Source organism: Lissotriton helveticus, chromosome 5_1 (genome assembly GCF_964261635.1).
Source record: "Lissotriton helveticus chromosome 5_1, aLisHel1.1, whole genome shotgun sequence".
Taxonomy (NCBI): domain Eukaryota; kingdom Metazoa; phylum Chordata; class Amphibia; order Caudata; family Salamandridae; genus Lissotriton; species Lissotriton helveticus.
The window spans coordinates 230485126-230510578 of record NC_136065.1 but is presented as its reverse complement, the minus strand read 5'-3'; the positions used below and the strand labels follow the sequence as shown (position 1 = coordinate 230510578).

The window sequence follows — 25453 nt, the reverse complement described above, 5'->3', positions numbered from 1 at the left end:
CCCATGGCCAAGAGGGCCGTAACTTCCTCCTGCAGAAGTCGCAAATGATCCCCCGATACACGGTGGTTCTGCGGTGGCATGGCTGGAGGAGTCGCCTCGAAGGGGAGGGAGTAGCCTCTTCGGACGATTTGCAGCACCCACCTGTCCGATGTGACAGTGCACCAGTGGAGGTGGTGATGGCGAACCCTGCCCCCCACTGGCGTCACATGGGCCTGAAAGCACGGACTAGGAGGGTTTTGAGGCGGATGCTGCGGGGGAAGGTGTGGACTGACCTCGCCGCTGCCCCGACGGCGGTTCCCACGGCCGCCACCGCGTTGGGTATTGCCCTGCGGTGTGTGGCTGGCGGCGCGTGTGGGCGCACCCCTTCCGTGGCCACGAAAGGAGTGAAAGGCAGCCGATTGCTGGCGCTGGCCCGAGAGGCCCAAGGACTTGGCCGTAGCCCTGGAGTCCTTAAAGCGCTCAAGCGCATGGTCTGCCTTGTCGCCAAAGAGGCGACGGCCATCGAACGGCATGTCCATGAGCGTGCTCTGGACATCTGCCGAGAAGTTGGCGGACATCAGCCAGGCGTGGCGTCTGACCGCCACCGTCGTTGCCATCGCTCTACTTAGCGAGTCGGTGGTATCCAGCCCACACCTGATGGAATACTTGGCTGCATCCCGGCCCTCCACAAGGGCTTGGCCGAGTTTGGAACGTACCTCCAACGGACACTCTGGCAGCACTTCCACGACCTTATCCCACACAGAGTGGGTGTAACGTCCCAAGAGGCAGGCGGTGTTGGAAGACCGCAGGCCTAGACTAAGGGATGAGAAGATCTTCTTCCCATACTGGTCATACCTCTTGGATTCCCTGTCCGGCGGGGCCGACGGGAATGCGGTCTGGGAATTGGAGGCCTGGATGACCAGGCTCTCGGGGGTAGGGTGGGAGGACAGGAAACATGGGTCGCCCGGGGCTGGGCGGTGGCGTCTGGCCACGTTCCTATCTACGGGCGAACCCGTAGCGGGCTTGGACCAAGTGCCCAGAAGAACGTCGGTCAAGGCCTCATTAAAGGGCAGCAGAGGCTCGGCCGAGCTTGACTGCGGTTTAAGGACCTCAGTGAGGAGGTTAGTCCTCACGACCGCGACGGGGAGCTCAAGGCCCAAGGTCTTGGCAGCCCTCATCAGCACCACACTATATGTTGCCCCCTCCTCCGAAGCCACGGTAGGAGGGGAGACAAAACCAGTGTCTGGAGAGGTGTCCAGGCCACTGGCCTCCCCAAGGTCTCCTGTCCAGTCCTCATGAGACTGACACTCCCTGGTCAGAGGGTCCTCTTCATCACCCATCTCCTGAAACTCAGGGTTCTCAGCTAATGGGGCCTGTTCATAGAAGTGAAACTCCCCAAACGACGTCTGGAGCGGCGCCCATCGGGGCCGTCCCGGCGCCGGAACAGGAACGAAGGTGGAACCAGGGACGGCGCCGCCCGAGGACTGCGCCGTAGGCGACACCTGAGGGTCTGACGCCGGGGAGGTCGTAAGGTCCACCGGCGACGAACCAGATCCCGAAGGAGGTCCAGCGGCGTCGGGCCCGAAGGCGCCGGCGGCGCTGGAACAACTGAACCCCTCGGCGCCGGGCCCGAAGGCGCCGGCGGCGTCGGGATAACGGGAACCTGCCGCGCCGGGGCCGAAGCACCCGACGGCGTCGGGGCAGATCCCCTCCGACCCGCTAGGGGTCCCAGACGGGTCTGCTGGGCCCGAAGGCGCCGCGGAGCCCGTCGGAGGGGAGAGTTTCCTCATGGCCATGAGGAAGCGCTCGATCTCCTCCGGCGTCGCGTTGAGCCCAGGGACCGTAGGGTATGGGGCTGAACGCGGCGCCCGCGACTCCGACGGAGCCGCGTGGGTGGTGTCACCCGAACCCCCGGCCGCATCGTGCGAGCGTCGGGGGGAGTCCGAAGAGCGATGACGCCGCTTGGACTTCTTGTGCCGCTTACCTGACGACGACTTCGACCCGGAGGAGTGCGGCCTACCCTCGGAACTGTGGTGGCTCCGAGCCCGCGACCTGTCCCTCGACCTCCCATGGGATCGGGACCTCTCACGGCGCGGGACCGACTGCCGGAGTTCGAGCCGCCTGCGGGACCGCTCCCGTCTGGCCTTCGAAGAGAGGGCCCGGCAGTCGGAGCAGGCCTTGTCGTCGTGGTCGACGCCGAGACAAGATAAACACACGCGGTGAGGATCCGTGACCGACATCAGGCGGTCGCAATCATCGCAGTGCTTAAATCCGGGCATCCCTACGGCACCGTCGGAGTCGATAGACTTCGAGAACAATCAAAAGTGATCAAAAAGTTAGTCAAAAATTGACTAGGGTTACTGCTTTTTCCAGATCTGCGCTTGCTGGCGCGGAAAAAAGAAGAACTGACGTCAGCACGCGGAGACGGCGTCTAAGTACTCCGACAACGTCATCACGGCGCCCACGACGGACGCGGAGCCGCAGACGACGCCTACCGACGCGCAAGGGTACTGCTACGCAAAAAATTCCGGATCCAGTCTGACGCCTGGGGGTATTCTAAGGTAAGGAATCTAATACTAACGTGTCTCTTTCAGATGCTCCCTTTCGGAGCATTGTCCGAATCTCCTGCCGGAGTTGATGCAGATGATTGGCTCTTTGGTGCATCGGTGGCGTACAAGGGGGTGTCTGAAGAAATTCTAGGGTGTGACCGAATTGAACTATTTTGAGGACCCATTGGTCCGTTGTTATTTTCCACCAATTGTGAAGATAGTGAGCAATCTTTCCACCCAGGGGAGCATCTGACAGAGCCGGAAGATGGAGGTTGTCATTGCCGATGGGTGTTGTCCTTTCCTCTGCCACCACGTCCTCTTGGAGTTGATTTTGTGTATCCTCCTGACTGACGCTGGTTATATTGCTGACGGTACGGCTGCGATGAGGACTGATAAGAAGATGAATATCTCCCTTGTTGGTATCCTCCTCTATACGAGGATTGCCCTCTACCCCTGGAGCCACGAAAATGGGTTTTTCTGTACTGCAGTGTTCCCAGAGCCTTTGCCGTATCAGTATCCTTCTTGATACTTTCCAGCGTATCATCTATATGTTTTCCAAATAATTCTTCTCCATTGAAAGGGAGGTCTAAGATTTTGTTTTGCCCCTCCGGCTTAAATGCTGTTGCTCGCAGCCAACCTTGCCTGCGCAGGACCGCAGCTCCTCCCAGGGATCTAAATGCCGTGGTCGCTATATACATAGCGCAGTCTATGACTTCAGCCGAAGTCCTCTCTCCTTCCATGAGAATTTTCTTCGCCTCCTGCTTTTCTGGATCTGGCACCAGGTTAACGTATGGAGACAGGTCGCACCACATCTGCCTGTCATACCTCCCCAATATAGCAAGGGCATTAGCGGCTCTTACAAGCAGAGCAGACATTAATGAAAAACACTTCCCTGCATTATCCAACCTTCTGCCCTCTTTGTCTGGAGGTGTTGCAATCGGAGCAGATGGGTTCCTGGATTTCTGTTGTGCCGCCTGCGTGATAACAGAATCCGGTTTGGGATGACCCAAAAGGCAAGATGGAGCATCGACCGGTGCTTTATACTTTTTATCCAGTCTGGCCAGAACCGGTGTTACCGTCGCTGGCGTCTCCATGACCTTCAATCCTTCTTTCCAGATATGAGACACTATAGGTAGAGATCGTACAGATCGCCGATACGAGTCTTTAAAGTCATATAGAAAACATTCAGTTTTCTCTTCTGTCATGGTCAGTGCAAACCTCTTAGTGGCTCTCTCCATCAAATTATGAAATCCACCAATGTCCTCCGGTGGAGAGTCCACTGGTCTCTGCGGAGGAGTTGCAGGTGATGGGGGCGATATAATCATGCCATTCTGCACTTGTGTCCGCAATCCCACCATCCTCCTGATCCTCATCCGAGGTATTGCGGTGTGTTGTCGGTGGTGGGGACCTAACAGTAGGTTCCGGCACAATCTCTCTCCTACGAATCGGAGAGCCTGGAAGCGATCGTAGACATGGAGTAGCCTCTATGGCCTGTTGAGCGACAGGAGTCGCTGGGTATCTTTTCCTATAATCCTCCAACATTCCTTGGAGATCCTTCAACAAAGAGGATGGTACACTGGTCATCTCCTCTCGTTGCGGTTGTCGATATCAGTATTGTTCCTAGGGTTGTTCTTGATAAACCCCATATTCTTCCTCAGAATCGTCTTCTTGGTACTTGACCTGCAATTGCAAAGGGCTACTGGCAATACCATACTCATCATCTTCCTCCGAATCTTCCTCCTCCAGTAAGTGAGACGGTAGCAATGGGGAGACCTTGCTTGGAGATGTAACCTCTCAGGTGTTATAGGTTTTCTGGTGTTTTTTCCCTCGTCGACGAGATTCCCATCGCCGTCATCGACCAAGTCATTGACGCTACCGTCGACGTTGTAGTGACCGTCGACGCTGTCGTCGTCCTCGTCAACGCTGTCGTCGACACAGTCCTCGTCGACGCTGCCGCCGATGCTGCTGTCGCTGTTGACACTGTCGTCGACGCCTTCATCGGTGAACGATATAGAAGTCGACGGTGAAATCGTCGACGCTGTTTTCTCACCAGCCTTATCCTTCTTCGTCGACGACGGAGGTGTTTTCGTCATCGTCGATGGTCCCTTTTTAGTCGACGGTCCCGTCGACGGAGTTGATTTCTCCTCAGAAGGCGCAGAAGAAGATCGTTTGATGGTAATCTTGATCTTCTGAGGTGACTGTGGTGGATCTGAGGTGGATTTTGCTCCTTTCACCTCACCAGCAGATCCCTTCTTCCCCTTAGATGAGACTGAAGGGGATTTTGAGGGACTGCGCCCTGAAGTGGTCTTTTTTGGGGCCTTCTCAGGTCTTTCCCCTGAGGAATGTGTCTGAGGAGATCTACTTCTCTTCTGAGATCTCTTAGACGCCACAGATTCCTCCTCACTCTCACTTGAGAGGATTTCCTTCCTGGCTTTGACTTTTTGAAGCCAGATCAGCAGCCTTCCCTCACGATCTCTCATGGTCTTATTTGAAAAGGTACGACATACCTTACAATCTGCTGCCTTATGGTCTGGATAGAGACAGTAGATGCAGTCCTTGAGAGGGTCATCTGTAAACAGCCTTTTCTTGGAGCAGGGTGAACAAGCTCTAAATAAACCTTTTTTCTCCTTCTCAGACATGGTTGATGTAGAAACCTCAAATCCAAGTCAAAATACTGTAGAAGTAAAGAGTTTGAGCAGAGCTCAAAGGAGACTCCCTAGCACAACGTGCGGTAGAAAAATCTGAGGGGCAGAAGGTTCTCTCAGGAGTGTTCTAGAGAGTGAGGAGCTCTGATTGGTTCAGGGAAAAGTTTGGGACTTTTTTACATAACAAAGGCTATGGGTTGCAAAAGGGAAATGGGCCTAGGCCTCTTTTCAGTTTGCTACATAACTAAGCACTGCTTTTTTATATACCGGAGACTCCCGTCTCGACGACAGGGAATGATTCAGGCATGTGAATCTATGAAAGTTCCAATACTGGAGTAATTGAGGTTCCACCAAGATGTACTGCAGGCTGAATGCTGGCTGGCAAAGACTGCTATGATCCTTGCACCCTGGGACTAGGGTCCCACCAGGGTGTTTGTGGCAGGAAGAGAGGAAAGTGCCCCCACCAAAATCAGCAAAAAACGTGTCCCACACCGCAGGTGATGAGGCAGCGCTTTAAACGCTATGTGGGCACCTCCGCCTCATCGGCAGCATCAGGAGTGTGGAAAGGTGCAGCCTGGGACTTGAGGTCCCACCAAGATGTACTGCAGGCTGCATGCTGGCTGGCAAAGTCTGCGGTGATCGTTGCACCCTGGGACTAGGGTCCCACCAGGGTGTTTGCGGCAGGAAGAGAGGAAAGTGCCCCCACCAAAAACAGCAAAGAATGTGTTTTCACTTTTATTCTTTTAGTCTCCCTTCAAGAACTCCCACCCCAGCTAAGACACCTCATAACCAGAGTAACTTTAATATTTATCTGGGGCTATTGTTAACAATGTTTCATACATTCCCTACAACTGTCTACATATTTTGGCTGTATCTAGTGTCATGGGCCTTCTTCAGGGCAAGGGGGATCTGTACCTAATCAACATTAATTCTCATAATTCACATGCAAAAAATGTAGAGGCATAAGGCTATCATACCTGTGTTGCTAGAAGAATAGATTACCCTCACTTTGGGTTTGTCTCACTGCTTTGGTGTGGTACTTCCCTGTAATTACAAATTTGTCCAGGGTAAGGGTCTCCTTGTTAACTATTCTGTCCGCTTCTGGAATTGAGCAGTAGGAAACTCCACTGATAAAGCATGCCACAAACAACTTTGAGTAAGGTGTCTTCTCCTAATATTGTTGCTAACATGGCTTCTTCATATGGTCTGGAACATACATTCTGACAACCATACATTTTGCCAGGTCCAAGAAAGCATCGATTTGTTGGCCTAATTTGCAGCTGGCTGAAGCTGTGGGAACAGACAAACTGCTAGAAGCAAAACATTGGGAGGGAAGGCATCAACTCACACCATCCCAGAGAGGGTATCCTAAGAGGTGAACTGTTGATCCTTAGTTAAGAGTGCACAATAAGGTTCAGCATTACATTTTACCTTGACCCTTACCTTCCCCACAAGGATACTTCCCCTACTAGTTCCTTAGCCGGTACCTTAATTGCCACTTTGGACAGCATTGTTATCCAATTCGAAAGTGGCGCCAAGAAAGAATCCAAATAAACGGCACCCCAGAAATTGTTTACTTCACCTTAGGATCCAGAATCTTTGCTCGGGTTCCTGGCATAGTGGAAGAGACCAGCATCGAACTAAAAACTGTTCTGTTAACAGAACTGCTTCCTGTTAAAGAAAAATAATTTTTGAAAAACGGTCTCTTAGGCAAATGTTCCCTGGAACATGAAACATCTTCTGGAAGAGCGAGTCCTCTTGTGAGTCTTCCACGGGCCCTAGTCATGAATAACCAGGCATCTTACTCTCTGATGACCTTCAGGTACATGGATGCACAAGAATCAGAAGCCGCAGTATCATGCTATAACCTCAGACACCACATACAATTGTTGTGGAGCTAAATATTATATTTTCCTGGGGCACTATATGCAAGGCTTGAAGCCTGAAGTCGTTTGAGGACAATATAACTTAGTTGCTGTTGAATAGCATAGGAATTTGTAAGTGAGACACTGAGAGAGAGCTACCGACCACATCAATGAGGTGTAGAAGAACAGGAACGGATTCCAGTGTGCTGGTTGACACCCCAGTGATGTCACACTGAGAGGAGGAGTTGCACCTAGAGCTACAAGGCAGTACCTGGCAGTGCTGGAGAATCATTGTTGGGGGAAACTTTTCTGGGCAAGTCCGAAGCATAGAAGAAGAGTAAATGAGATGAAGACTCTCCAAAAAGATGCATCCATCAGAAGTCTGTTCAGTATATCAACAGTCCTTCCCAGTCTGTATTTTCACCAGCTACAGAGACATACATTGACGACTTTCCTTGCAGAGCTTGGAAACAATGGCATACTCTGTGGCTGCATTTGAAGAGGTACATGCCAGGTTTTTTTTATTGTTTTTTTTTTTACAGGAGATGTAGATCATATCGCTCCACTGCCAGTGGTGCTGTGGAACAAGGCACATCGTTGCTGGCAACATCCATGACTGCTACTATGCTCTGCACCTGGAGGTGCTTTTTCACTGCTGCATGTGAATATGTTCTTGCAGGGTCTGGGAAAGTAGTTAACCACTTCTTCTAAAGGTAAACTATAGTGGTAGACATCGAGGAGTTTTCATTCAAAGGGTGAGGAATCGGTCTCTGCTAGAGAATGGGTCAGCGCTCAATAAAAGGGTCTTTCCTCTCAGGGTTTCTAGAACCTGTCACACGCTGCTGCTAAAGGCATACAGTGGGAAGAAATCTGTTCAATCTTTCACAGAAGTCATCCTACCCATCCAAATGTATCTGTGTAGCTCTACTGCAAGGAATATGCTGTTGATGGAGATGTGATTGGGGTATATTCCTGTTTTTCCCCAGCACTTATCCTTGCATCGATTTTATATCTATCAATCACTGTCTTTGAAAGGGGATTCCCAGTAACACTGAGCACGTTTTTAGGTGTAATGACTGAGGAAGAAATCACATTCTGCAGCTGGTGATGGTCATCTCCTTCTTACAGGAGAAATTACCTACATTGTTTCGGTGTTATTGAGAAGGTGGGTGATTTCTTTCTGATGCAAGACAATCAATATCAAGGGAATGAGGTCATACCTGAAGGAGTAGAACAAACCCATTTTTTCCTTTTTAAGGTTCTTCCTATTTTAGACTTAATTTCTAAGGTTTGTTACTAAAATAGAGGGGCACATGGTTATGTTAGAATACTGTAGTAAGAAATATCGTCTGACAAAATATTGTGTCCTAATTATCATTCACACAAATATCATCACATTGGGTGTTGATTTTCTACTGTTAACTGCAATACAGCAATAGATTTGGAAAGGATATTTAGGGCACACTATTTATGTCAGACAATACTCTGACCACATTACTCGGATCCCACACCTCACTACAAAAATCACAAATAAAGTTGATCATTCAACAGTTTTCCCACTAAACAAATTTGAAGCCATGCCAGCATGGATGCTTGTACCACCATTTCAAAATGTCTGACAGGAAATGTTTCATAAACATAGCACTGCCATATCACACGTTAAAAAAAGATTGCGTTTTAAAACAAAACTTTGTAAATCCTTCCCATTTCCATGAAAACTATGCAAAATTAAAAATGCTTACCTGGAGAAAACATGGCAGGAGAACGGCCTGCTATAGCCTCCTGTCGCTTCCTGGCAAATTCTGTAATCTTCCAGATAAAAATGCCATCATATGTTGAGGCTTCTGCTTCAATTACCCGCTGCTCCATTTCTGTCAGGGCCAGATCCTTCAGACCTATGCTTCTTTCCAGCTGACGAACCTGGATGAGTAATAATTACAATACAGCTCATGGTACAACCTTTTATGAGGGAAGATAGTGAATGAGCACTTTTTCCAAGAAAGGCCAATACCGGACAACTAGGTTAGTTGGAAGCACAATGACTGTTTATTTGGGGGGGCATAGAATTGAAACCCTCTAACTGTTCCCCAAGGGTTTCAGGGTAAGTGGTTCACAGAATTCATACAACCATGGCTGCTGAGTAAGAAGCAAGCTATGTTTAGATACATGTTATGGTCTTCTCTAGGAGCAAACACAAGTAATGTGCGTTGTGCAATATTCAAGTGGTCCTAGGACTGTATGAACTATGATGCATGAATAAATGGCGTGTTTTGAATAGGACTCTCAGGGCACAGCATCGATTGGTGAGTTATAGGCACTGCAAAGGGAGGTGGGCGGGATAAAGGTGAAGATTTCGGACCACTGTAGTGAAGGAATGTGCTACATGTGGATATTCACAGGCAGTAAGCTGCAGCAGCAGGACCTTGATAGGAATTGGCCTCTTTCAACAGGGTTATCATATTTCCTAGTTGCCTACAGTTGTGGCATAGGAAGTGAGGTGGGAAGGGTCTTACAAGTGTCTCAGGGTTTCATTCAGCTGTTAAGTCAAGGATAGGCCAGGGTTGGGGGGTCTTTTGTTTCACGATTTGATAAGCCAAACTGATCTGCTGCAGAAACTTTTCAATGTAGGGAGGGCTTTTACTGGAGCACCATCACACTCACAAGAATTCAGGATGGAGCAGACACCACTTCACAGGAGTCAAAGGGATATGTTCTTAGATCAAAGTGTTATGAAGCAGCCAAAGGCTGAGTAATGGTTCATGCCAGGGGCTGAAGCTGTAGGGTATCCTGTCCAGCATGAACAGGAAATAGCAGTGCCCAAGTGGTGCCTACAGGGCACGAGTCAGGGGTATTGTGGAAATCGTGTACAAAGGAAGCTTACATGGGATGCAGTGATTGGTTTGAAGGCAACACAATGGCTGGATTATGGATACCCAGAGTGGATTATTAAAGTGCCTTTGGATTGGTTTGGAGACTGCATGTGGGTTGATAATGGCTATCCATAATGCATAGAGCTATTTTCAGGCTGGATTATGAAAACTTTGAGTTAGCTGTGCTAATAGATACCCAAACGGTACTGGGTTTGAGATGCTTTGAATGGAACCAATGGTACAGACTGGTTACAGATACCCAGAATACTTCCATGTAGAGTTCAAGAAAGGATCAAGTCTGCAGAGGCAATAATAGGCTCAATATAATTTCAGCTTGCTCCACCACGGGTTGCTCACTAGTTGCAATGTTGTCAGGGTTAGCATCTTGAGTCAGGGTTAGCATCTTGAGTTTAACCTATGTCCATTGTAGGATCTAAGAGGAATTTCACTATTGTCTATTTTCTAATGGGTTTTTGAGCGCCGATCATGTTTAGTCGCAGTCAAAGTGGCATGACAGACACAATCAAGTGACAGTTATGCAAAGGTTTTTATGTTTAAAGACAGACTTGATCATAAAGAGAGAAGCTTTTTTTTCCATCCACACAGTGTATAATTTAAGCCAATCGATGCTTTAAAAATATTTTCTATAATTATTAGTTTTCAAAACTTTCAGACATAGCAATACACACATCTTATTCTTTATGATTCTGAATTAGCATTGCAGTTGGTACAATATACAGACATGTCATTAGGGATCAAATAACATATTAGAAGACCAACAGGCGATACCTTTCAGTGCATTGGAGATCCTTGGGGACAGTTGCTTGTGTGTGTCCGTTTTGCTCCAACAATGGAATGTAAGACCGACATGGTACATTATATAAACAATACTCAAATATTTTCCAGGCATTTACTCAAGCTTCAACTTTCAGAGTTTCCTCCACTTTCAAAGACTCTCTCTTGCTTCCACTGCCCCACAATCAAGGGTGGTTCAGGGCTCTAGTGCTATAAAGACCAGATATTATGGAGTTATGAGTTTGCCATTTTCTTTTCTCACAACGGTCGTCAGGACAGCAGCCCAATCATCCGCTACTGGGCAGGCACGCAGGTTCCTTCATTCCTCGTCTCAGAGAGGTCACTCTTCTGCCATTGCCCAGCATTCAACCTCCCCGTTCCACCTACAATGAGCCCTCCCTCCATTCCCCCCATCCCCCGGTGATCTACAGTGTTTTGATATTGCCCTCCCGACAAGGGCCAGGACTAGATTTAGGAACTTAATTGCCACTTTCGCCATTTGAGGGATGGGGTATGCCCAAGTCAGGTATAAAAAAAACAGCATCAATTACATTTCATCTTGGGCATTACTTATCTTCTGTCTCGTGTGTGTGTTGTGAAATAAGACATATGCAAGTAATTGAGTGTAGCGAAATCTAGAGTTTCGGGAGACTTTGTGTGTATGTTCCAAAATTCTAGCCCAATTTTTGTCCCACACCGCTCACCTATTACATCCTCCCACCTTCCTCTGAGATGTGATAAGTCTGCTTTGGTCACATGCAAGGCTGATCTGTAAAGCCAGAAGACTAATATGCGACCATCTTGAAATGTAAAAAGGACTTGCAATACTTTGTGTGTAGGTGGTTCCTTGTGGCCAGTTTCCCACAATACCTGCAGAGCGCATGTCACTGCACAAGGAATTGTGACTCTGGAAGAACCCTCCATAGTGAGTGTCTCAAGGGTTTTCGGCGTACCCTCCTCATAACAGTAGGCAAATCTGTGTGCATCCATGCGGACAGCCTACGTACCGTTAAGAAACAGTGTCTTGGGTTAGGGAGGACAACCAGTGGTACTACCAGCGCATATAATAGGAAAGGTGTGTTCTTTTGAAGAGTTTCCACCAGAAACCCAAATCCATGGCAAATAGATTATGCTGGGGTTCTAAAGAAAGACTCTCTACCAACATGAGAGCCACTAGAGACCCTTCTCACTGCCGCAGGCCATAGCTTCCCATCACTTCCATTTGGTGACCCTGTTTCACAGCAAGCCAATCATTGTAGCTGAGCTACGGTATACTATAAATCAAAATCTAGGGTTCCCAGACCACCATCACCTGGTCGTGCGTTCCATAATTATTAAAGAAACCCCATGTCTTTCTCCATCCCATATTAGATCATGCACAAAGACCGGAATGAGACTTTGGGGATCTAAACAGGGAGATTTGCACATAGAAGGGTACTCATGGCAGCACAATCATCTTTGTGAGCGCTATCTGTGCCATGATAAGGAGCTTCAGTGTGCTCCAAAATGCACATTTGCTCTTTAAGTAGCTCACGCCAAAATTACCCTCCCTGGTATCTTTGTCCTGGAGGTAGATTTTGACTCCCAAGTATTGGAACACATGTGACCCCCATTTGATATCCTGTGTTTGAACTACTGGTGGGTATGTTTGCAGGCACCGAAGACCAGGAATACACGTCTTCTTCCAGTTTGTGTACGAAGCAGTCACTTCACCCAACAGCTCTAATATATGGATGCTCCAATTCACCCCCATGCATGCATTTCTAAAGATTTAAAGCATATCATTAGCATAATGGGAGATGTTGTGCTTACTGTCATGCAGCAGAAATCACATTCCCGGCCTCAATTCTGATGACATCTGAAAAAGGTTTTGATGTCCAAAGTAAATAGTAAGGAGAATGGGCATCCTTGCCGGTTCAAGTTGGTATCTCATTGGCATATGATATTTTTTGTCCTCCCTTGACTCCAGCACGCGCCACGGCATACAGGAGTGCTATCCATTTGTCCAGCCTTGGTCCGAGGTTCATACAGTCATTACTGCATGAATATAACACGCCTGAATAGTGTGGAAGACCTTACGGAGGCCCACAGAGAGTGCAACAGCTTCTGAGAAGTCCTCCCTCGGGGTCTCATCCATTGTACAAAAAGACATCTAATATTTAAAGACATGTCTAGCTGTGGGATGGATCCATTTTGGTCTGCAGGGATCAGCTGATGCAGATCAGGGTGTAGGCAGCAGCTAATACACAGATGGACACTCTGCTTAGAGCATTTCAGTCTTAAAACCGAGGCATCCAGGTCCAAGGCTATCAGTGGTGCCCCCCACCCATCATAACAGGGAAGAATACCAAGCATTTTTCCGTGCTGAGGAGTTCACATCCACAGGGCTGTGACATCTTCAGCCTGGCAAAGGTCCGCTCAGGCAGCCAGGCGCCTGCATATTTAGTGCAAGTACAGCCCCTGGCTGCTAACCTAAACCATGAGCATTGACTGTCAGGCCGCCATGCGCTAAGCCTTACATACACTCCTCGTGTTTGGAAAAAGGTGGGGGAGGCAGGGTCCTCGGCCCCTAAGGACTGGATACCACTGGGTTCCTGCTTCAACATAGCCTTTGCTTTGCGTACTGGTAATATTTTAGTCCTCAATGTAAAAGTGGTCAAGTATACCAAGTACCATAAAGCAAATAAAAACAGGACTTTACAAACTGCCACACCTGAGGTAAAACAACTTAAGATCTCGGTCTCCCATTCCGTAGATCCAGTTACCAAGAAGAATCTGCTATCAAGCAAGAACATTTTGAATATGGACATGCAAAACAGAGCACTGCTTAAGAAGTAGTAAGGATTAGTTTCACAAGCTTTTGCAATAAGAACAATGAATTCACAGGAAGCCAACTTTTTTGGTTAAAGGGTTCATTTTGTTGGAATTTGAAACCTCACAATTTAGGTTGACACAAACAGGAGGTAGAACATAAACACAAATCAAGAGACAATTACATTCTGTCAATGATTGGAGGGTTGCTAAGCACACCTGCCTTTTTTGTCCCCTTGTACGTATTTTCAGGAAACGTTCTTGGGGGAAATAACTGTATTCTCAGGAAATGAGTGGCTTAAAGACAGAGGATAACTTTTTGTTCAGTAAGTAAGTGTTCTATTTTCTGATCAAACTCATTAAATTAATTCTATGACCAGCAGGTGTAGAAACTGACCGCAGATCAGGTGACAGGTCTTCTCATTGTAGAGTGGGGCCTAAATCTGTTCAACTACATATACATTTTATTGTAAGTGAACCCCACCACCATAACAAGCAGTTAACACATCTCTGAAAAGCAGATTTACACTAACCTTGGTACTGAGGGATTCAATTTTCTCTTGATCCAGTCGATGCTGCCGGCTGTATGCCTCCAGAGTCACCTGCACCCTCTCCACCTCACGATTCAACACACTGACTATTTTCTCATAGGTGATAGTCTTGTGTTCTAGAGATTCATACCTCTGATTCACCTCGTTCAGCTTGGCAGCCTCTGATTCAGAGGACAAAAGTGGCAAGGGTTGTGTGTCCTGAAGAGACAAAGCTTCCAGCTGCTGCCCAGGATCTGGATTTGCCTTCTTCAACTGAATAACAAAACCCAGTAATTTGCCTAAGTGTTCATCTACACGTTTACTCTCATGCTCCAAGGACTTCTCATTCTCCACCTGCACAAGAAACAAAGACTAGGGTGATGTGCCAATTTTATGCATATTTCTTGTCACCATGTTTCAATAAAAAGCAGAAATTAAAGGCTTTATATAATCTGACACCCCAAAAATTAAACATTTCAATTTTAAATCTAAATGGAATGTTAAGGAACAATCAAATGTCAGTGTTTACGGTTAAGGCCAGCCTAAATGGTCTGTTGAACACAATCGAGCAATCACTCAATCTGAGTAATGTTTGAACTGGTTGCACATTTCTACAGAGTTGGTTTTTAATCACAAACTTCTTGAATCAACAGCGAGTATCCAAATAAATCAGACAGGCAAGGAGTCTCACTATCATGGCCAGAAAACATTATAGCCTTTGCCTCAATCATTTGACTTCCTATCTCTTTTGTATCAAACTTATCGCACTTGCAGATCCCCATAGTACTTAGCAGTAGCTGAAACCCAGAAACTAACACATCCTAGAAAGAAATACAACAGAACAATTAAGCTACCTTATCATGGCTGGAGGGCATGTGCTTTAATACAGAGTTAATGTATAGTGTGATATTATCAGAGGAAACTAAGATGTTAAAGAGGAGTGTAGACTTGGAGTTTGATCAGCCGCTCTGCTTCCCCTTCACCTGTCACCTGTCACCTAAATCTCGCCCCCCCGCCCGTCCCCACCCCCAGCACGCCCAGGTCCTCTCCTTCTCCTGTATCCCTCCTCTCCAGTCTTGGTCTGGGAGAGATGGATAGGAAGGTTCCTTTCCTTCTCCCTTTTCAATTTTGTACAGATACACGTAATAACACAAGTACTCCTTCTTTTTGTTTTATCTTCTTTCTTTTTCCATTTCGGTTTGATTGGGAATATTTTGTCTTTGCAAGGTGCACGGGCAGTTATGGAAGGGTCACATATGTAATTCTGCCATTATAGCTTGTTTATGCTCGTGGATGTGGTTCCGAGTAACCGTACACACACCCGTGAACACCTCTGTTAACTTACTAACATGTTTTGCAACCCCATTATAACATTTTGGAGACGTAATAAGGAATATGCTACTTACCAGTATGCATCTGTTCTTGGCATGTAGGGCTGCTGACATTCATATCTTTGCATAGATCGCCGTCTAGTGTTGGGTCCGGATGATTGCACCTTGTTGTCCTGGAAGACTCTTCGAAGTATCACGAGATAGGTGACTCCTCCCCTGGACTACAGTGCGCATGGGCATCTTCTCCATCCTCAGATTGTTTTTCGCCATTGTGGCAAAGATGGAGTATAGAAAAGTAAGAGATGTGAAGGTATGTAGAAAAGTACTGCAGCTGTGACGGGCACCGGGGAGGAGTGTGGGCGATATGAATGTCAGCAGCCCTACATGCCAAGAACAGATGCATACTGGTAAGTAGCATATTCCGTTCGAGGCATGTGGGCTGCTGAATCAATATCTTTGCATAGACAGTATAGCAGTATCTCCTCTAGCGGTAAAAAATGTAAAATGTAAATTGACACTTGTATAGCGCACTACTCACCCGCAAGGGTCTCAAGGCGCTTGTACGAATACCGCTGTGGAACCCATCCTGGCTTTCCCTGTGAGGTGTCCACTCCTGGGCACCCCCAAGGTGGAGGCCAGGCATCCTTAGCATTGTGGGGGCCGTTGTGGAGATTAAGCAAGCTATTGCCCATAGTTGCAGAGTGGGACTCCATGATTGGAATAGGCACCGAGGCGAGAATTATCAGGTCCGTGGAATTTTGAGCCCAAGACCCGCCGAGGCGGGGAATTGAACCCTGGTCCCGGCTAGACCTCTGCATCAGGGTCTTCCGCTCTAACCATTGAGCCACACTAGCTACAGCAGTTTGGAAAAGAGTTTTAAGGACAGCCTGGCCCACAGCAGCTTGCTGCTTTGCTTGCACATCTACACAGTAGTGTTTAGTAAAAGTGTGTATGGTAGACCATGTAGCTGCCTTACATATCTCTTCTAGGGGAATGTTTCCTAGGAATGCCATGGATGCCCCCATTTTACGCGTTGAGTGTGCTTTTGAGGGGACTGTTAGAGTGCGTTTAGCTTTTTGGTAGCATATCTGAATGCATTTAACTATCCATCTGGCTATTCCTGATTTTGAGATGGGATTTCCTTTATGTTGTGGTGCAAAAGCAACGAATAGTTGCTTTGTTTTCCTGAATGATTTGGTTCTGTCAATGTAATATAGCAGAGCCCTTTTTACATCTAGTGTGTGTAGGGCTCTCTCAGCTCCTGACTGCGGGTTTTGGAAGAAAACTGGCAATTCTATGGATTGATTGATATGGAAAGTGGATATAACTTTTGGCATACACTTAGGGTTAGTACGAAGCACTACCTTATGTATTTGCATGAAAGGTTCTTGAATAGTTAATGCCTGTAGCTCACTCACTCTCCTGAGGGAGGTAATGGCAATCAAAAATGACACCTTCCAAGTTAGAAATTGTAATTCACATGAATGTAGTGGTTCGAATGGAGGTCCCATGAGTCTGGTAAGTACTATATTTAAGTTCCAGACTGGTGAAGGTGGGTGCTTTGGAGGGATTATCCTTTTAAGCCCTTCCATAAAAGCTTTAATTGGGGGTACACTAAACAAAGACATGTGTTGTCTATTTTGGAGGTAAGATGCAATAGCAGCAAGATGTAGTAATTATGGAAGAGTATGCCAAATTGCATCTTTGAAGATGCAATAGGTAACAGATAATGTTTTGGATGGAAGCATCTAATGGGTTGATTTGGTTATTTTTTCAATAAATTACAAATCTCTTCCATTTAGCTGCATAGCATGCTCTATTAGTTAGACATCTTGCCTCCTTGATAATGTTCATGCAATCAGGAGGCAAATTAAGGTACCAAAACTCTAAGACTTCAGGAGCCAGATCGCTAGGTTCATCTGATTGGGATCTGGGTGCCTGTTTTCTCCATGGTTCTGAGTTAAAAGATGTGGCGAGAGGCGCAGTCTTTGGTGGGAAACTACTGAAAGTTCTAGAAACGTTGTATACCATGGTTGTCTTGCCCATGTGGGAGCAACCAGGATCATTGTGAGTGACTGCTGGCGTGCCATAAGCGTAATCAGTGGGGCTGGTGGAAAAGCGTATGCAAATCTGCCTGACCAGTTCATCCATATCGCATTGCCCTGTGACAACGGATGTGGAAACCTGGTGGCAAAGTACTGGCATTTTGAGTTTTCGTTTGTGGCAAACGGGTCTATCTCTGGATGACCCCATTCGTGTAGCTGTTGGCTGTGCCTGCTTAACAGATCTGCTATTTGACTGTCTTTCCCCGGCAGATGTTCTGCTAGGAGAAAGATGTTCTTTGGAATTGCCCACCTCCATGTGCTAGGTGAGATAACTGTGGAGAGTGTGTCCCTCCCTGCTTCTGTATGTAATACATGGCAGTGATGTTGTCCGTCCGGATCAACACAGTCTTGTTGTACAAGTACTTCTGAAAAGCTTTCAGTGCTAGAAATACTGCGAGCAACTCTAAGTGGTTGATGTGCAGTGTTTTTTGTTTGATTGTCCAGAGCCCTTGAACTGTGAATTGAAGTAGGTGGGCTCCCCAGCCCGTCAGTGATGCGTCCGCTGTTAGTACTACTTGTGGAACCGGCCCTTGGAACAGTCGCCCCTTTTTCCACCACTGCAGAGAGTTGTAAGCGCGACTGTCCACCAACACTAGGTCTTTTAATTGTCCTTGAGCTTGGTTCCACTGCCTTGTAAGGCATTCTTGCAGTGGAAGTATTTGAAGTCTGGTATGAGGGACAATGAATATACAGGAGGCCATCATGCCTATGAGCTGCATGAACACTCGAGCTGGTAAGGAGTGTTGTGGCTGAAACTTTTGAATGAGAGTCTGCATATTGGCTATCCTGGCTGGATTTGGATATGCCTTTGCTACTGAGGTATCTATTGTGACTCCTAGATATTGTTGTATGTGGGAGGGCTGTAGATGTGATTTTGGGTAATTTATGGATAACCCCAGACTGTGCAGCAGCTGGAGTGTTTGAGACGTAAGGCTTGCACACTGCGCGTACGAGTTGGCCTTTATGAGCCAATCGTCGAGGTATGGAAACACATGGATGTGTTGCCTTCTGAGGTGTGCTGCTACAACCGCTGGGTGGCAGGGTATGCTCAGACGTGAGTCCCTGGGCTCACTTTGCCACTGGATTCAAGCAAGCCTGGCTGAAGACGGCTGGAATGCCAGAAACCGATCCCCGGAAGCTTGCTTCCGGTCCAGGGAAGACATGGCTTGGCAGTTCGGGCTGGACTGTTCCCATGAGGCACAGGGTCAGACTGATTTGCATATAGCCATGTCTGAACTGGGGTGGCAGAGTGGGCTAAAGAACGGTGATGGATTAAACCCAGATCTTTTGACTGGGTGTGAGTGTTTGATTGATTCAGATGCTCCGTCCATCACCACCCCCTTTTGTACCGCTTTTGGCCGCCATAAGTGTGGCAGGGTATGCTCAGACGTGAGTCCCTTGCTCACTTTGCCACTGGATTCAAGCAAGCCGGGCTGAAGACGGCTGGAATGCCAGAAACCGGTCCTCGGAAGCTTGCTTCCGGTCCAGGGAAGACATGGCTTGGCAGTTCGGGCTGGACTGTTCCCATGAGGCACAGGGTCAGACTGATTTGCATATAGCCATGTCTGAACTGAGGTGGCAGAGTGGGCTAAAGAACGGTCATGGATTAAACCCAGATCTTTTGACTGGGTGTGAGTGTTTGATTGATTCAGATGCTCCGTCCATCACCACCCCCTTTTGTACCGCTGCTACAACCGCTAGGTATTTTGTTAAAAACTCTTGGGGCCGTAGTTACCCCGAAGGGGAGATCTTTGAATTGATAATGTTGCCCTTCTATTGTGAACCTGAGGTATTTTCTGTGAGCTGGATGTATAGGTATGTGAACGTATGCATCCTTGAGGTCTAATGTAGCAAGGAAGTCGTTTTGCTGGAGTAACGGGAGTACTTGCTGTAGAGTAATCATATGGAAATGCTCTGAGAGTATGTATTGATTTAGCGGTCTGAGGTCTAGAATGGGTCTGAGGGACCCATCCTTCTTTGGAATTAGGAAGTATAGAGAGTATTCTCCTGTCCCTTGATGTTGAAAAGGGACTGGCTCTATGGCTCCCTTTTCTAACATGGACGCGACCTCTTGTTGTAATAGTGTGATGTGTTCTTTGGACATAGGACGATGTTTGGGTGGTATGTTGGGTGGAGTAGAAGTGAGTTCCAGGCAGTAACCATACTAGATCATTTGTCTCACCCACCTGTCTGTGGTAATGGCATTCCAGACTGGTAGGAATTGTTTTATTCTGCCTCCGACCGGTGTTGGGTGGTCAAGAGGGAGTGTGATAAAGTCACTGTTTGGTGGCAGTGGAGGCTCTGGTGTTATTGCCGCCACGTCCCCTGCCCTTGTTATTGTTTCCCCTATAACCCCCTCTGTTGGAGCTTTTATTAAAGGTACTCTGGGTGTTACTTTTGAATGTAGAGGAAGCTTGTGATGTGTTGCCTTCTCTGTAAGAGGAGCGACAAAAGGAATCTCTGTGTTGTTGAAACTGAAGTGCGGCCATAGACTTAATTGCTTAATCTCCACTATGGCGGCCCACCCGCTGCGGGATGCCTGGCTTTCACCCTGGGGATACCCAGTAGGGGTTATCTCACAGGGAAAAAGCCAGGACGGGTTCCCAAGGCAAGCGCCTTGATGCCTTCGGGTGATACGTGCGCTATATAAGTCGCAATACATTTACATTTACAGACTTAGCAGTTTCAGTATCTTTTTTCATTTTGTCTAAGATTGAGTCTACTGCTGGACCAAACAGGAAATCTGGGTTAACTGGTTGGTTGAGGATTGTGGATTGCACCTCGTTCTTAAAACCAGAGATGCGTAACCACGCATGCCTGCGTAGTAATACACTCGTATTAATGGATCTTGCTGCTGTATCAGCTGCATCAAGTGCACATTTAATGTAAGCATTAGTTATAAATTTGCCTTCCTGAATTAGGTCTTTAGCTTTTGCTTTAAAAGGTTCAGCAAACCTTCAAGTTCATCGTAATGCGCTCTATCATAGTGTGCTAATAAAGCCTGTGTGTTTGCAATCCTCCATGAATTTGCAGCTTGTGAGGCCACCCTTTTGCCTGAGGCTTCTAAGATCTTAGACTCCTTGTCAGGAGGGGGAGCATCTCCTGTTTGTGAGTTGGCTCTCTTTCGGGCGTTTGCCACTACTAGTGAGTCTAAAGGCAATTGGGATTTGATATAGGCGGGGTCGGAAGGGGCCGCCTTATATTTCTTCTCTATTCTGGGATTGAGTACACGCGCTCTGGCTGGATCTTTGAATATGTCTGGCGCATGTTTAAGTACCCCTTTTAACATAGGAAGTGTCCTGACATTTTTCTCAGAAGTAGGAAAGGTGTCAAATAAAAAGTCCTCTTCTATGGGGTCAGTGTGCATGTCCACATTGTGATATTTTGCTGCCCTATCTAGCAATTGATTGAAAAGAATGGTGTTGTCAGTAGGCAACGGTTTTGTAGGGTATGTGGAGGTGTCTGGGATGGGCTGTGGATCATATGGATCGTTTTGGTCATCCCATGGGTTATCTTGTGCATCAGGATCCTGTGGCTCATCAAAATTGCCATGAGGATCTACCCCCATGTTCTCTTCCTCATCATACTGTGAATGTGTAGGAGAGTACGGCACAAAAGGCATATTAGGATAGAGAGAAGGAGGAGTGAAAGGTCTTGAGGGAGATGTCCTGAAGTCTTTTTTTCTTTGGAGGAACAGGGGAAGGAGTGTCCGTGTCAAATGGTCTCTTTTTCCGATGGTAAACTGTAACCTTTCCTGTTTCAGGGTCTATGTAGAGTTTAGATTGTTCCTCACTCACAGGATCAGGATGGAAGAGTTCTTCCTCAACTGTCCGTGGCCTTGGTGCCAATGTTTTTGGTTTATTGACTAGTCCGTGACTTTTCGGCTTGAGAGCCTTAGGTCGTGGAGCTCTGTCTGGTTCGACTGTTGCTTTAGGTTCGGAGACCTTTTTCGGTTCGACGACTGTCCTTGTCGACGTTCTTTATTACTTTAACAGTCTTTTTTGGTTCGGCGACCTTGTTTGGATCGACAACCTGTTTCGGATCGACCGGAGTCTTTGGTTCGATACGTTAGTCTTGTTTTTTGTGCTCGATGACCTTTTTCGGCTCGATGTTTTTGCTCGAGTCGACGGCTTTTTTCGTGTCGACGGGCTTTTTCCTCGGGTCGAGTATCTTCTTTGGATCAACGACCTTCTGTGGCTGAGAGCTCTTTTTCGGCTCAAGAGCTTTCGGCTCGATAACTTTCTTGGGTTGGCCGACCTTCTTGTGTTCGGGAACCTTCTTCGGTTCGACGACTTTTGGGTCTACAACCTCCTTTGGTTCGATGACCTTCGGTTCGACAACCTTTTTCGGGTCGACAACATTTTTGGGGAGAGTGTTACTCGGGCCAGGTGCATCAAAAGGCTTAGTCTTGGACTTCGGAGCCGAGGCCTTTAGGCGATGCGCCGACCGGAGCCTTTTCTTTTGGAATAAGCGGGGTCGGAGGCGGAGTACTCACTTTTTGCCCCGGTGTGATCTGGTCATCGGAGTCCGACTGGTCCTCAACGGTGACGATTTCTAGATCTGAGTCTGCCGCTTCCAGGAGGTCGTGTTCGACATCGAAGGTGTTCTCCGGTTCCGGTGCTTGCCGCTGCATCTCCTGCCTAGTGGCCCGTCGATTCCGGATGGTTTTCTTCAAACGGAATTGGGCACACGCTGAGCAAGTTTGTTCATTATGGTCTGATGATAAACACCTGTTGCATACTGTATGTTTCTCAGTATGCGGGAATTTGGCGTGGCATTGTGGGCACCTTTTGAACGGACTCCTTTCCATCGACAGCAGTCCCACGTGGCGTCGACGTCGAACGGATCGCGATGGAAAGTTAAATCGAGTCAAGGAGTACCGAACGAGAACAATACCGTCAAGGTAGAAGGCCTTTTGGCCTTAGAAAGTAAGTTAGTTTCGATTCCGAAGTTGGAGTAGAGGAATAACATCCGAAACCAATGGCGAAAAAAAACAATCTGAGGATGGAGAAGATGCCCATGCGCACTGTAGTCCAGGGGAGGAGTCACCTATCTTGTGATACTTCGCAGACTCTTCCAGGACAACAAGGTGCAATCATCCGGACCCAACACTAGGCGGCGATCTATGCAAAGATATGAATTCAGCAGCCCACATGCCTCGAACATAGATTTGAGCAAAAAATAAAATAAATGAAAGAGGACTGTAGACCATGAAACCACAGAGCCTCCAGAAACAGAGATATGTACCCATGCATCACTTCTCAACAAGATAATTCCTCAGCCTTTGGAGTAAGACTGTCCTCTACTTGTTCTTGTAACTTGTGTATATCATGTGGCATTGGCTTTCAAGGTAAAGAGCTAACATCACCTTTTCTACTGATGTAGTTCACATACGTTCTCTTCACCCTCAAGCTCTGACTGCCTCTATCATTTCACACGGTGTAATTCCCTTATATGCAGAGTTTATAATTTCTAGATAATCCCACAGACTATCTAGAAGTTATACATTTACTCAACCATTTTCAACAATAGTAATGTTCTGCTTCAGTAAGGCAGCTGCCTAAGGCTTACTGTGCTTGAAGTAGATCAGGTACAAAAAGACTTAAAACACAAAGAGATTAAATTCAGAGGCAAAACAGCATATAAAGGTTTCTTGTGCCACTGTGGCTTTCTAACTCTGAATTTCTTCACACGGAGTAACTCATTGTTCCAAGGACCATTTACAAACTCAACTGGATCCTACAGTAACTTAGACGCTCCATTAACTGCATATACTGTGTATAGTGCCTACACCTGGGTGTTAGCAATTCTGATGCCTATAGAACCAATTTCAAAGAGGATAAGATGGTGCTATAGGTGGAGAAGAGAAAAAGAAATTGAGACCTTGCAGTGGAAAAAACATTGCTAATTGTCTTGAATATTTGTTTTACCAACCTCTGGACTTCTTTATGGTCTGCCGCACGCCACATGACTTACTGCAGAGCTGAAACTAAAACTCAGCTAAATTACTGCAGATGCTAAGGGCAGTCCTGGTGGGCTCCATCTCCAACTGTTGTAACCAAAAACACTAGTCCTGAACAAGAGCAAAATCCTTTCCAAAGCTCCTCTGCAGGCAGTCTCCTCATCTAAGCGCAAGATAGAGCGAAAAGCACCTCAGTCTCTACATACACCAACAATAATAATTGAACAGGAACAGAAATGGAATGAGGAAAAAGTTGTTCAGACAAGAAACACACTGCTTAACTGTAGCCAATAAGCTCTAACACTGCTGTATGCAGGTAAAGGAGATACCAGCATTACAAAACAAAGTAATGCAGACCTTGCATTTCCTACACATGCCAATCTGATTTTTTTAACACTATGTGCTTGTCACTCCCAAAAAGCTGCTTTTGAGTTATTTAACAAAATATTAATTTCAGGAACGCTTTCTAGAATTCTAAGCAGTGACGTAGCAGCAACGCTTTCCTTTTAAAGTGTGATCACTGTTTATTTAATTGCTGCAGTGTTGTCACAAACGTAGGCACTCTTTATCAGAAACAATAGTAAATTACAATAAAATGGATTTCATTTAGGAAAATACCATTTGTGATGGAGAGGGGGATCCTCTTAAGACTAGATGAACGGTTAAGGTGAGTATTGAAGTTTGAAATGTCAGGTATGTCAGAGAGAATAATGGTTGAGAGTTATGGAGTATAGTTTTTAGGAGCAGAAATATAGAACTGTAAAGGAACGAAAAATCAGGATGGGTGGGGGGCGGAGACAGCATAGATATGCCATCTCAGTGAATAACTACTTTGATGTCCTCAACACCTTAGATGATAATGATGACGCAGGTTATCTCAAGAGTCAACACGTTCGCAGTAACACCTACTGACCATTTGGTAGTACAAGAGACCATTGATCCCAGGTTACCCCATAAGATAAATGCGAGGGAACCCCCTGAGAGATGTACCACGAGTAGCTCTCCAGTCAACCAACTACATTCAAGTAAACCATCAACCCTGGCCCCAGCACCAGCCCATACTAGTAGCCCTGCGCCACTCAGATGTCTCCACCGAGAAGTACCCCTGGCAGTGATTGTTTCCCCTGTAAGATAACTTCTTGGAACATTGCGGGGTTACTTAGTAAGAAATACGGTCAACCATGGTGTAATTTTATCTCTGTCCAGGACATTTTATGTTTCTAAGAAACCTGGGTCAGAGAACCAATTCATATTAATGGATTTAAAACTTTCCACACATCAGCGGTGAAAGAGCGTGGGGGTAGAGCAAATGGTGGGCTTTGTGTGTATATCTCAAACAAACTTGCTTTGGGAAATATAGAACTAATACTGGGGAACAGATACTATCAGATAGTAAAAATACATCATAATTCGAAACTATGTATCATCTTAGTCAATTTTTACTACAACATCCCCCATTTGCTAACGTTAGCGGAAAAGAAACCATGATAATCTGTGGGGGAGATTTTAATTGTGCGCTATGTTCTCATGATGATAGTAGGATCAGCGGTAGTACTGATGAGGAGAGCACAAGTGGTACACACTTTTGTCATTCGGTGATGGGGGAGCTGTTTAATGAGCTTATTGTGAGCATGGAGCTTGGTTCATGAACGACCTAGCGACTAAACCCTTTCCTATGCCTTCGACATTTAATGGAAGAGTTCTATCCTCGACTATAGATTATATATTGGTCTCACTTAACCCCACACACAGGCTACATTCTTTCAAGGTAGGGGATAACCGCATGAGAAACCACTTTCCGTTAAGCCTAGAGGTCAACTTGCCATCACACAGGCTCGCCAGAACAGATAATGTTGCAGTAATGGGGGGAAAAGTAACACTCAATAGAACCAATGGATACACCTTTCAGTGATCAAAGGTCGACCAGGAAGCAGTAACTAAACAACTAGTTACAAAATGCAAATTAGCGATTGAAAACTGCTTGAGTGAATTAGCCCCCAAAGATAGCATT

The 25453-nt window shown here is 46.7% G+C and overlaps 1 protein-coding gene across 4 annotated transcripts in view; it reads right to left on the bottom strand.

The window, feature by feature from the left end:
* TRAF2 (TNF receptor associated factor 2) overlaps positions 1-25453 on the bottom strand; it is a 500036-nt gene that overhangs the window by 110025 nt on the left and 364558 nt on the right. For all 4 annotated transcript variants that reach the window (XM_078642076.1, XM_078642079.1, XM_078642077.1 and 1 more), the window contains 2 exons: positions 14048-14398; positions 8781-8958 (listed from right to left, as the gene is read on the bottom strand). In XM_078642076.1, the coding sequence (XP_078498202.1) occupies positions 8781-8958; positions 14048-14398 (529 nt within the window). The remainder of the gene's footprint in view (positions 1-8780; positions 8959-14047; positions 14399-25453) is intronic.